General features: G+C 33.1%; 1 protein-coding gene across 2 annotated transcripts in view; it reads left to right on the top strand.

The window, feature by feature from the left end:
• LOC148613098 (neurexin-4-like) overlaps nucleotides 1-13,432 on the top strand; it is a 33,277-nt gene that overhangs the window by 11,565 nt on the left and 8,280 nt on the right. For both annotated transcript variants that reach the window (XM_088595132.1, XM_088595133.1), the window contains exons 6-17: nucleotides 416-594; nucleotides 971-1,147; nucleotides 2,099-2,260; nucleotides 2,869-2,947; nucleotides 3,376-3,528; nucleotides 6,845-7,087; nucleotides 7,415-7,540; nucleotides 8,501-8,710; nucleotides 9,429-9,740; nucleotides 10,209-10,379; nucleotides 11,309-11,530; nucleotides 12,315-12,557. In XM_088595132.1, coding sequence (XP_088451258.1) covers nucleotides 416-594; nucleotides 971-1,147; nucleotides 2,099-2,260; nucleotides 2,869-2,947; nucleotides 3,376-3,528; nucleotides 6,845-7,087; nucleotides 7,415-7,540; nucleotides 8,501-8,710; nucleotides 9,429-9,740; nucleotides 10,209-10,379; nucleotides 11,309-11,530; nucleotides 12,315-12,557 — 2,277 coding nt within the window. The remainder of the gene's footprint in view (nucleotides 1-415; nucleotides 595-970; nucleotides 1,148-2,098; nucleotides 2,261-2,868; nucleotides 2,948-3,375; nucleotides 3,529-6,844; nucleotides 7,088-7,414; nucleotides 7,541-8,500; nucleotides 8,711-9,428; nucleotides 9,741-10,208; nucleotides 10,380-11,308; nucleotides 11,531-12,314; nucleotides 12,558-13,432) is intronic.

Below are 13,432 nucleotides of genomic sequence, written 5' to 3'. Positions count from 1 at the left end.
TAAGTTACAGGTCAAGTTAAACTTTCGTTCCGCTCTGATGATTTTTACCAAAATTATAGGCCTTGGACTTAGCAAAATTCACAGAAATAACAGTTTTCTTGGCTTTTTTTCTAAACACTTGCAGATATTGACATGATTCTTGGTATATAAAGTTGTGTCACCCTACTAGATTTGAGACGACTTATCTCCAGTCCTATTTGTCCCATAATTTAAATTTCTGTATGTGCCTAGCAAATCACTCCTTATCAGACTGAAATTTGACCTGAGTAATTTTAAGAAAAATTTTGAAAAAGTGAATTTGGTGTTTTGATAATGACTGTAATAGCATTAAGTACTTCATAGCATGAATTGTATAGCATCACTTAAATTAAGTTTTTTATCTGAAAAATTCATCAATTTATTTTGTTATTTAAAGGTTCTACTGCTATGAACAGTGGTGCCACCAACCAGACAGGAGGTAATCTACTTGATGACAGTCAGTGGCATGACGTTATTATCTGGAGGAACAGAACTGATGTTCGATTGGTAGTTGACAGATTAGAAACCTACTTTAAAACCAATGGACTGTTTTACAGACTTAATTTAGATAGAACAGTTAGTGATTTATCTATGTTGATTAACAAAGTTTCTCTCTTCTTTTGTTTAAACTAGAATTGAATCATAATAGATAAGGATAAAAATACATGAAAATATTGCTAGAGGTCATCTGAATTTTTTATTCATTTGTGAAGGGAATTTGATGTGCACTCTCTTTGTATATGTGTATTGAATTTGAATATTGGAATAATAGAATAGCAATGCTATTTCATGAAAATAAAATTTCTTTTTTTTTCTGTACTTGATGTAGTATGCTTTTGGCCAGCAAATATATATGTACTGTTATCTCTGAAAATAAAATGAATATATCCTAATGTCTTATTCTCTTTGGTTGCTGTGTTTTCTAAAGTCAAAAGGGAAATTTTTCTTTTAGATTTACCTAGGTGGAGTACCAACATTTAACGTTGATGGAATTACAGTTCGTCATAATTTTACTGGTTGCCTAGAGAATGTAGTATTTGAAGGAAGTAAGATGATTAGTGATGCTAAAAACAGGATACCAGGCTACACAGTTGGAAACAGTCAAATCGCTGCTATGTTTGCTTGCAAGGTAAAAAAGTACTGTTCTTGGGGTACCAGTTTTTGTGGTTTGTGGGGTAGACCAAACCATGAATTTGGTTCACAATGAAAAGAAGATTTCCATTGATGTGTATACTAAAACAGTCAAAACCAGGAATTCAAGATTCCACAAACTTGTTTTTCTTCCCTTATTCATGGAAATTGGTATCCACAAATTAAAATACTTTCTCAGTAAACTGTTTGTGGAAATATTTTTGCAGAAATTATATATGTGTAAAGTTTCTTTTTTTAAATTACTACAATGTAGACTATTTGTATGAAAATCATTTTAAGCAATTATCAAAGTTTCAGTTTCTTAACATCCAAATTAATTAATTTTCAAGTGTCATCTAAAAAAATACATACATTAATATAGAAAACTTAGTGGTTGTAAATCAAACATAAAAAAAAACAATTTTATAATTAGTTAATCATCTTGTAAATTCATATGAATGACTGAATTTGTTATACTGTTAATTGGCTTCACAACAGTTATATTTATGGAGACATATTTATATGTTATGTGAAATTGTTGAAAAGCTGATCTAAAAATGAAAATAAAAAAAAGGTTTGGTATTATCTGATTGACAATCATAAACTCAAAACTGCAAAACTTGATTGATTTATAGAAGGAATTATCTTAGTTAAGTCTCAGTTGAAGATTTTTGTTGATAAACTTCTCTGAGCTAGTTCAAAGGCAAGTTTGTTCTTTTGATGGAAAACATTAAAAACTGTGAAAAACAAGCTTAAAATTGGTTCAGCACTTTTAAAGACAGTTGGTGAAATTTTTGTCTAAATACCCCCTCCAAACACTCTAAGATTTCTAGCTACAAGCCTCAACCAAAAGTAAATTCATCATTTTCTTCCAAGAAATCAGATTGTTTTTAAATATTTGTGGTAAGTAGCTTGATTAAATTTGCTGTTAATGTATTTTTATCTGCAGATTGATGCCCCATTGCCAGCCACATTCCCATCAATCAATTCTTATGTAAAGTACACCAATGCTGATAACAGTATCGCTGTCAGAGTAGAGTTTGGTTTCAGGACACATGACCCAGATGGTATACTACTGTATCATGCATTAGAGATCGGTGGATTTATTCAGGTAATGATAAGGCTCCTGATTGCAAGTGTAGGATAAACCCTTTCTGGTGGTATTAACCATTTCATTTCTTTTTAAATTTTAAAAACAAATCTCAGAAGCAGGCATTGCTCTGATAATGGAGAAATGTTATCAGAATAGACTGTAGTTTTCAGATTACTTTCCCTAATGAATTGTCTTATGTTACTATAAACACAAATATTTTGATTTGGCCTTAATTGAGATGTGACTGGGGTCCACCACTGGAGGCTAAATTGCCCGACCCTGCCCACCTCTCTCTATTTCCAATGGCAATCAAAATTTGTTGACCCAATTACCCTTGTGTCCCATCCCATTTTTCATTTCATCATCATTTCATGTTCATCAGCTGTATATAGCTGAAATATTGCTGCTCAGGGGTTAAACCCTAAAAAACAATCTATCAATCAATTGAGATGTGTTTATGGTATCCCTTTTTGATTTGAAAATCTTAGAAACTTTATTCATCATAGAGCTGATAATGTGAAGTATATTTACTGAATGCAAACCACATTTTTTTTAATCTAATGTCCATGTACATGTGATACTTCATGTCAGTAATGTGACTATAATTTTAACTGAATTTTTTTCAGGTCGAATTTTTACCAGGGCAAACTGGATTTATTCAGTATAAACTAGAACAGGAATCCATCACAGATGTTGTCAGAAACAGTGAGTAATAAAATAGTGATGTGACTTAAATATGCAAGAATCTAGCATTTATGTTGGGATAATTTTAATTTATTTGTTCTAGGCCTTCTAATCGGTTGGTTCTCTTAGGTCAAAATAGGTAATTTTGTATTAACAAGTTTATTTGATGTCATTGACATTGATAAGTTCCATGTAAATAATCTATTTTTATAGATATATGTGTACAATTAATTTTGGATAATGTTTTCTCAATATATATTATTAAATTTTTGGGCCTGAAATAGACCTAAATGACTCTACTCCTTTACTTATCCAAACTTATATGAAATTCAAATGAAAACAAGTAAAATTGTTTGCATGACAGTGGACAGTACTGTGGTTTAGTGTCCAAGTCTCAGGGCAGTTTCCCTTCATTCCTATTTTGTTATATACAATCTAATGAATTTCAGCTGCTGGTGACATGACCAGTGGGTTTGCTGATGGACTCTGGCATAAATTCACCCTCCTTATAAACAACGAGAAACTAGAAGTGACAATTGATCAGAATACAAAGACATCATACAGACAGATGAATATTAAAGCTGGCAACACATATTATCTAGGTATACAAACTTTCTTTTATCATTTCTTAGACAGTGATTTTAATACTGCTCATCATTTTCTCCACTGAAAAATAGTTTTCTCTCATGAAGAAAGGTTGTTAATTCACTTTTGACATTATGAATCTCAAATTTTAACATTCTCAGGAAGCCCCCAAAACATTACCTGGAGAAATAACATTTATATGACCCCAAGCTAATTTACTGCCTACAGGATATGTTTTTTGTAGTATGAATTTGTTTTAAGTTTTATTGGAAAAACCTTTTAAATATTGTTCTGAATTTTAGTCAAGTCAACTCAGTCATAATATTTGGACAATCAGAATTGCATTTGTTTTTTCTACAAAGGTAAAGTTAAGAAAATCAAAAGAATTCAAACAAGTCTGCATATGAGAATTCCAAAATCTTTGACAAAGATGTACCTAAAATTTTGTACAAATTATCTTCTGTAAAATTATTTTTAATTTTTCAGATCTTGTTCATATTTATATAAAGGCAAAAATGCAGCATGCTAGTGAAAAAAACTGAATTCTTCAAATATATTTAAAGTTTCTAATGAAATGACTAAGCGCAAAACTTTTGTAGCCATGTAGAAGTATCCAGTCTCATCTTGTGGTTGTTAACAAAAAGTCCTTAGAAAATGGAAATGGAATTTGAAAAGCTTTATGTATATCAATGTATTAAACTAAATAACAAACCTTATTTTAGGTGGTGCAAATGTACTTAGAGGTATGAACTAGGAAGTAATGTGATGAACTTTGACCCCCAACTGATCTTCATTTTTTCCTCTGAAATGCAAACATGGGTATAGTTTGAGAAAATGATGTGATTAAAAAAAACTTCTTTTAGATTTTGGTTGTCATCTTATTTTTCCAAAACAAATGTACACATGTACTTTTGTACACATTGGTTAACTTTAGTGGTTGTAAACATACTTTAAGTATTCAGAAGCTGAAAAGAAGATGTTCTTAAGTTAATTGTTTTTAAATTATTTTGATCCCATATTTGTATGTTGGTTGATTAGACTTTTTTTTTTTCTTTAAATGTTTTGTGCACTTTTGTTAATTTTCTTAATTGTTTTTGTTGTGAATTGTAATGTGTGTGTGGACACTATTAAAATTTTGTTTTTCAGGATCCCTGCTTAACTTGTTATTGATTAAACTTCAAAATTTTAAAATGAAATGTTGACTTAGCATTTTTTCTATATATTTTTCTCTGTTTTGAATAAGTAACCTTAAAGAATAAATAAAAGAAAAATACCTGCAGGCTGCTATCTTTTTTAAATTTTAAAGTAGGATCTCTGAGTTTCAACCTTATTTCTATTATTATTACAAAATAGTGAGTTATTATGGTATTGAAAAAACATTCATTTATTGCTATTTTGGGTCAAGTTCCTTATTGTTTATTTTCCCTCATAGGTGTTTTGTTACCTTTTTTATTTTTTTACTCAAAGACATCCCTTTGTAGACTGACAAATGTGAGCAAGTAGTCATTTTATTGGTTGATAGCCAACTCATAGGTATGTTTTGGTATAAAGCAAACCTCATCGGAATTTTTGGTAGAAATCAAACCTCATGGGTATGTGTTGGTAGAAACCAAACCTCATGGGAATGTTTTGGTTTTGGTAGAAACCAAACATCATGGGTATGTGTTGGTAGAAACCAAACCTCATGGGAATGTGTTGGTAGAAACCAAACCTCATGGAAATGTTTTGGTTTTGGTAGAAACCAAACCTCATGGGTACGTTTTGGTAGAAACCAAACCTCATGGGTATGTGTTGGTAGAAACCAAACCTCATGGGAATGTTTTGGTTTTGGTAGAAACCAAACCTCATGGGTATGTTTTGGTACAAACCAAACCTCATGAGTATGTTTTGGTAGAAACCAAACCTCTTGGGTATGTTTTGGTAGAAAGCAAACTGGATTGCTTTCCTTTTTGTTTCTAGTCTTAAACCTCTGAAATCTCTGAATACTTTATTTCACATTAAGTCATGACTGTAACAAAACCAAACATTCTATTATAGTGAAGTTGACAAATATAAAGTAGTCCATTCATAAGTTTTAAAACTGAAGTAAGCAAGCTAAAGCCTTTCCAATTTTTAAGATTTGTTACCGATCTATATCTGGCATGAAAACTGATTGACATTTTCTGCATGAATGTCAAAATAAATGTTTAACTTTCATGGAATGAATTACTGTTTCATGCATGATAAAAAAAATCTGATTTTGCATGATTAAAAAAACTCAGATTATGTTGTCAGAATGTACCAATATTGTGAACACTATTCATATGATTGCTACATATAGTGCAAAGGTTTTTTTGTAATACAAAATTAATAAATAAATACTATTTTTAGGTTGAAGAAAACTTACAATAAAAGTTATGTAAAAACAAATCACATTATGTTTGGGGGTTAATAATGATCTGTACAATGTTTGTTAAAGTTTTCAACATTCTTGAAATAAAAAGATGCATGATGTTCAGTTGCCAAGCATAACATAAATAAATGCTAAATCAAGATTTTTTTTTATTGATACAGCTGGATTGGTTCCCTACATAAATCAGATTTTTTTTATTTATACGGCTGGATTGGTTTCCTACATAAATCAGAATTTTTTATTTATATGGCTGGATTGGTTCCCTACATAAATCAGAATTTTTTATTTATACGGCTGGATTGATTCCATATAAATTATATATCTGTATACTAAGAATGGCCAAGAGTGAGTTGTATCAATTTTCCCATTACTTTATTTTTTTATCTATATATTAATATGATTTTTAATCAATGAGAAATGGAGTTATTTTTACTCAAATTGCATTTGACTTTATTGATAATGAACCATCATTTTGTAATATCAATGATGTCTCGACCAAAGGGAATAATGTGATACTCCCTAAAAGACATGATGTGCATCTGGTTAAAAATTAAAACAATCATATTCCAGATAAATATATCCTTTCCAACAGAAAGATTTTGAGCCGTTTATGTTTTGACAGAGTATCTACCTATGTAGGACATCACTGACACTCCATCTCTATAACTTGTCCTCAATATTGACTTTCTAGATCTCAGTTTAGGGCAATGTAAAAGTAGAGTGGAACCCATTCACAACCCCCCTTTTTGGAATAAAGGTTTTGTCCAGTTTAGACAGACAGTTGGTTTATGTAGGTTTAATATGAACTTTAACACAATATGTCTGTATAGAAAGGTTTGGGGTTTATACAGGATTTGCTTAAGACAGGTTTCACAACATACATGTAAATTTGATTCAAAAACTTAATTTCATGATACAATGCCATTAAATTTATTTTATAGGAGGATACACAATAGGTAATGGTTTTAGAGGTTGTATGAGAAGCACTATGGTTGCCTCACAGCCAGTCAACTTTAATGAGATCTCTGAATCAGACCGTCCGTCTGTAATAGTTGGTAGTTGTGGACTGATAGATCGGTGCACACCCAACCCATGTGAACACAATGGTGTATGTACACAGACCTGGAGTAACTTTTTATGTGACTGTAGTAATACTGGATACAAAGGAGAGGTCTGTCATGTCTGTAAGTACATCAGATTTAATTCAGGTGAGACAAAATGTACCCTTGAAGTGGAAAGATTCCAGAAGAAAATGTTTGGGATTCAGATCATTATTTAACCTTTTTGTATAAACAATACATCAAATTAATGTTCAAAAAAAGAGTTTTAATCCCTGGATTACCCCTGCAATCTCCCTTTTGATATCTACCACTGAAATTATATAACTGGATTGGGAGTAATATTACAATACTAGTAATGTCTTGACACATGCAGTGGCTTTCTTCATACATACAGTGCAATTTTGTTCACTGATAAATAAAATGACAATTTGTTTTTTTTTTCTGTTACAGCTGCTTACTACCTATCTTGTGAGATGTTTAAGATGTACAGTAATGATGAAGGGCTAGTCCCCACTCACATTGACCCAGATGGTTCTGGTCCACTTCCTCCATTCCCGGTCCAATGTGATGGGAAGAGTAAGTAAATAATGGAGGACTAGTCCTCACTCACATTGACCCTGATGGTTCTGGTCCACTTCCTCCTTTCCCGGTCCAATGTGATGGGAAGAGTAAGTAAATGATGAAGAACTAGTCCCCACTCACACGGACCCTGATGTTTCCGGTCCACTTCCTCCAATCCCAGTCCAGTGTGATGACAAGAGTAAGTAAATGATGAAGGACTAGTCCCCACTCACATTGACCCTGATGGTTCCTCCATTTCCAGTCCAATGTGATGACAAGAGTAAGTAAATGATGAAGGACTGGTCCCCACTCACACGGACCCTGATGGTTCCGGTCCACTTCCTCCATTCCCAGTCCAATTTGATGACTAGACTTTCATCTTGAAAACAATATAATTTTATTGAGATTTCTACTGTTTTGATATCCAAACATAGCTTGCAGGAAATCACTCTTTCTGTTAGTCTGACTATCCATTCACCTATCCATTTATCTTATTATCACAACTACTTTTTAAACACTCATTAGATTTTGGTGACATTTTATAGGAAAGAAAGTCATCATATATAGATGTGCATGAAGGAAGATAATTATTCTCAAGTCATTTAAACAGGAAATTATCCAACAGTGTTAAGTCCATTGGAAGCTGAGAGTATTCTTTTCTGGGATTGCTCACAGTACATGTCTATTGATTTTCAGTAATGCTGAATGTTATAATGGTTAAGTAGACCTTCTTTGTCTGTCCTTCTGCCTTGTAAGCATGACTCTTTAGCTGCTAATGGATTTTGGTGAAACTCTATATGAAGCTTCAATATCATATGAAAATGAGCATAAGGGTATGGTTACTGTTAATTGCTCACAGGGGAAGATAACTCAACTTAAGTGTTTATATGTGTAGAGTTAAAATGGAAATAGGGTATGCCTTCTTTTTTTCAGTCTGCTCACAGGTGAATAACAAAATAATTGTCTATTTTTCAGAGGAAAGAGGTAAAATTGTGAGAACAATAGTATCCCATGATGCAATGAACCCCACAATTGTTGATGGCTTCCAGGCACCTAATTTCTACAAGAAAGTTCTTCAGTATGACGGAGATATAGAGTCTCTAACCAACATCATTGAAAGATCAGCCTCATGTTATCAGAATATAGAGTATAGATGTAACAATTCTAAACTGCTTGCTCCGATAGGTAAGTAGATGTAACATTTCTAGATTGCTCCGATCAGTAAGTAGATGTAACAATTCTAAACTGCTTGCTCCGATCAATAAGTACTGTTTATGTGGTTTTTTTTTCATGGATTGAATATTCCATATTTGGTTGAAAAAATGGGGGATTTTATTTCAGTGTTAAGTTATTTTAGCAATCCCAGAATATGTTGTATATGTGCTTAAGGAGAATTAGCCTTAAGTTTTTTGTGGGAGTTAAATTTTTCACATCCAGATGTCATCCAAATTTTAGTAAATATTAAATCTAAATATCCTTTATACAATAATATTAATAAAAATTCTTTACTGCAAGGTAGAGTGTGTATAAAATGGAGTGATATGAAATTGTAGAACATTCATCTTTAAATAAAACTGTATGGAATGATTAGATTTATTTGCCTGAACGCTAACTCTAAATTGAACTCATTGAAGCTGTTGTACTTGCCAACCAATAAAACCTTTCATTTATGTACAAAATAAACGAAAAAAGTTTTGTGGGAATTTTTGTTCCTGGTAAAATTTAATTACTTTTACAGTGACTAATTAAAATAAATAGACAAAACATCAAAACTCAGAACTGATAAAAAAAATAACTCCCTATTCTGAGTTATGTCGAAGATTTTTTACTTAGATTGGACCAGAATCTTCAACACAGCCTTTTATCAGACTACCTTTAATTAATATATAATGTCTCTTCCCAGATGGAGCTGGAGCCTCTCCCGAATTCCCCCGCTATTCCTGGTGGGTAGGAAGAACCAACCAGCCAATGTACTATTGGGGTGGGGCAGCCCCAGGCTCCAACAAATGTTACTGTGGACTGGAAGAGAAGGGATGTAATGGTGGATCGGAAACATGTAACTGTGATGCCAATGTAAGGAATGAATTTGATGGAGGGAATCTGGTACATAAAGACTACCTTCCTGTAATGGAGGTCCATTTTGGTGATACTGGTGATCTCTCAGATGGAAGATCAGGGAAATATAAAGTGGGCGAGCTATATTGTGAAGGGGATTGTAAGTATTCATCATATATTGCTGCTTTAAACTGATTTTCTTTTAACTGTGTTATTTTTTTTTGCTCATTTATTACTACAAGTTTGAGGTTAAATTGATAAATCGTTTCTAAGAAATAGGAAGATGTTTATTTGATTCTGAAACATGCAGGTTCTCATTAATTTTCTTGAAAATCCTTACATAGCTGTTTTTGAGTTGACTCCCATCATATGCATATGTACAATGATATAATGAAATCTTTTCTTCTGCACTCATCACAAAATAACTCCATAAAGTGTTGACAAATTTAAATGATTTTTTAGGCATAGTAGGCATATCGTGTTCTGAAACCCAGCTGTTGATTTCATTTTTTTGCACCTTTTACTGAAATTGAAACCAAGTTAAAACCCAAGCAAAAATTACATCAGTGATCGTTACCTTTTGCAAACATTCAGCTTGTTAAACTTTATTCTGGTCTGAATTTTTCAGCCATGTTGGACAGTATTGTAACTTTCCGTAAGCCTGATGCTACAATCAAAATTGACACATGGGAAGCAGATCCCGCTGGAGATATCTGGTTCCAGTTTAAAACTACTGCTACTGATGGTACAATCTTACACAACATTGGAGATCCAGATTACATTAAAGTGGATCTTTTCAGTAAGTATTTTTATACCCAGACTTATTTTTTTTACCAATTTTGTCACTTAAAAGAATTTTTGATATTAATTATTTCAGTTGAAAAAAAACTTAATTAAAAACAGGTATTTTCTAAATTTTACAGTAATCTGTACCAAACATAACCTCATGTCTCTTTTAAAAATTAAAGCATCTTTCCAATTTGGAATATTTAATGTTCAGTTAAAGAAACAAAATATTAGTATTGACTTTCGTGTAAACAGACATAAACAGCAGTGAAAACATTACTAGCATATGAAGAATGTTTTTAATACTATATATAACTTGTTTTGATTTGAGAAGAACAAACACAGCCTTTTTGATTTTGTTTGTCTGTTTGTTTGTTGGGGTTTAACGCTGTAGCAGCAGTATTTCAGCTATATTCAGGCGATGAACATGAAGTGGATGATAAAATGAACATGAAATGATGATGAAATGAAAAATGGGATGGGACACAAGGATAATGGAGTCAAGAAATTTTGATTGCCATTGGAAATAGGGAGAGGTGGGTAGGGTCGGGCAATTTAGCCTCCTGTGGCGGAGCCCTATGGTTCCTACTTCAGGAGAATACCACAGTAGGGTTTTTTAACGTGTGAGGAACGTGGCATCATTCCCAACACGGTGCACCACTATGGTTTGCGGTCAGGTTTTCCATATTATAGCCTGACAACCCCAGCATGTAACACAGCAGGGGTACCCCATTCCACCACCTGGGGCACACAACCCAGTTGCTCTGTTGGCAGAGCGCCCTAGCCCTGGCTAAGGTTCTGAGCACTATCTAGTAACCTTTTACAACAAGCTTAGCGCTGCTGCAGGCCTATTCTTTTTGAGTAGAATTAGAATTATTTAAAATAGTATTTCAAAGAAAAGAGATTGACAACTTGTACATTACATAACTTGTTCTATTTTAGATGGAAATACTGTTAAGTTTAGCTATGACACTGGAAATGGAGCACGAGTTGTTGCTCATACATCTGCCAACTCTCTGAATGATGATCAGTGGCATACAGTTCATATAGAGAAAAATCGTAAACAGGCCTGGCTGCGTGTGGATAACTTCCCTGAAGTTTATGTCACAGAATCTGCTGATGAAATGTCAAGGACTCTGGATCTTAAAGAGGGTCTTGTTATAGGTAGGATTTATTTATAGGTATGGAGCAAAATCCTACATGTGTAGAATTTCTTTCAAAATATGAATGGCTCAAAATCCTTTTGTCTTAGAAGTGATGTTTTTAGGAAGTGACATCAGCACTTGTGCTTATCAGAACTTTTAATGCAAATGCACAGGGTGTAGGTCTGACAGATTCCATTGGTCAGGATATCAAACAGTGAATAACATAACTGTATAAATAGCACAATCCCTCATAGCCTTACTTCATATTAATACATTTAGATGAATAATTATATGAGGGTAAAAAACAGTTATCAATGGAATCAAAAGTACATTACTTATCAGCCATTCAAGGCAATTAACATAAATGTTGGCTTTTTGCATAGGTTAATACACATTTTACCAGGTTACCTTGAAGTTAATGTCATTGATATTTTCTTCCTCTCACTGGAATCTTCACTGTCTGTGTGAGTGCTTTTGTTTGTTTGTCCATCAGGATATGGGAGCAAACATTATATGTATAAAATGTCTTGTACATGCATATCACACCACTTTTACAAATTTTAAAAGAGAAATGGGATTTGTTTCTTATGAGAAAACCACTTGAATAAAGTCTAGAAGGAGGATAACTTACTAGGCAAGTATGAATTTACCTACAAGGTTTTACTAATAATTTACAACATTTTTAACTTGTGATCCTTTATCATGTTTTAATTTACACTGTGATCCTTTGTCATGTTTTAATTTACATTGTGATCCTTTGTCATGTTTTAATTTACACTGTGATCCTTTGTCATTATCATCAGGTGCAACAGTAGAATACAAAGCTGGTTTTGTTGGATGCTTAAGGGGCCTTAGAGTTAATGGCGTTTTAGTTGATTTAAGAGGTCTGATCCAGAGAGGTCAGGTTACATACGGAGTATCAGAGGGATGTTTTGGAAAATGTGCCAGTAATCCATGCTTCAATGGAGGTACATGTGTGGAGGGATATTCTGGATACACATGTGACTGTTCTTATACACCTTGGAGAGGTTGGATGTGTGGGAGAGGTAAGTGTTTTATTGTAGAAGAATATTCTGCTTATGTCAGGCTACTACCAAAGAACTGGGGAAAAAATGGAATCACCTTTGGAAATAATGCTAACTATGTCATTGATAGATAGTACAATGCTGGTTTTGAAAGTCTTTAGTCAATCTGATTACAAATAGACCTGTCAGTTGTACCATTCAGTCACTGCATGTAGGATCTAACAACACTCCAATCTACTTTCTGTTCAGATGACCTTTCTGATCAGCCAACTGGAATTCATTTTTCATGATTTTGAAAGCATTATTCAAATGGAAAAAAACCTGAGGCAGTGATTTAGCTAGCACTCGTCATTTTCACCATTTATGAAAGGATTACATAAATGACGAAAATTTGAGAACTGTATAAAAAAAAAATTCCATTCAAAGAGTATTTCAGATAAATTTTCGTCACCTTAAATAAAAATGTTGTTAGAAACTGTCAATCGAAAGTTACATAATTTCACCTGGCCATACGCTCAGACAAGTTTATGACCCCAAGCTTGGTAATTACCTGGCCAACCAGGTGTGAGATACATTCTGTTGTTGTTAACCTGGCATCCCTGATATGTGCTTCATTAATAATCCTTTAAAATAACAATTTTTCAATCGTTTGATCATTAGGACCACAAAACATAATCCCATGGTTCTCACTCAACTTCAGCAGGTAGTTTTCGACCGCCGAAAAAGCCTGGAGTTGACTCGAGACATTTCTGCTTTTAAGTGTGTATAAAATGTAACTTATATATATCCTTGTTTTAAGGATTAGTCGTGTTGTACGATTTCGATCTTTAATGGATACTGACTGATTTTACTCCCATATAAAAACAAACCCTTCACGAACTTCGCAACATATATAG

This window comes from Perna viridis, chromosome 7, assembly GCF_037379345.1.
Source record: "Perna viridis isolate PV_CMFRI_1.1 ecotype Kerala chromosome 7, ASM3737934v1, whole genome shotgun sequence".
Taxonomy (NCBI): domain Eukaryota; kingdom Metazoa; phylum Mollusca; class Bivalvia; order Mytilida; family Mytilidae; genus Perna; species Perna viridis.
This window is presented reverse-complemented; position numbering and strand designations above follow the sequence as displayed.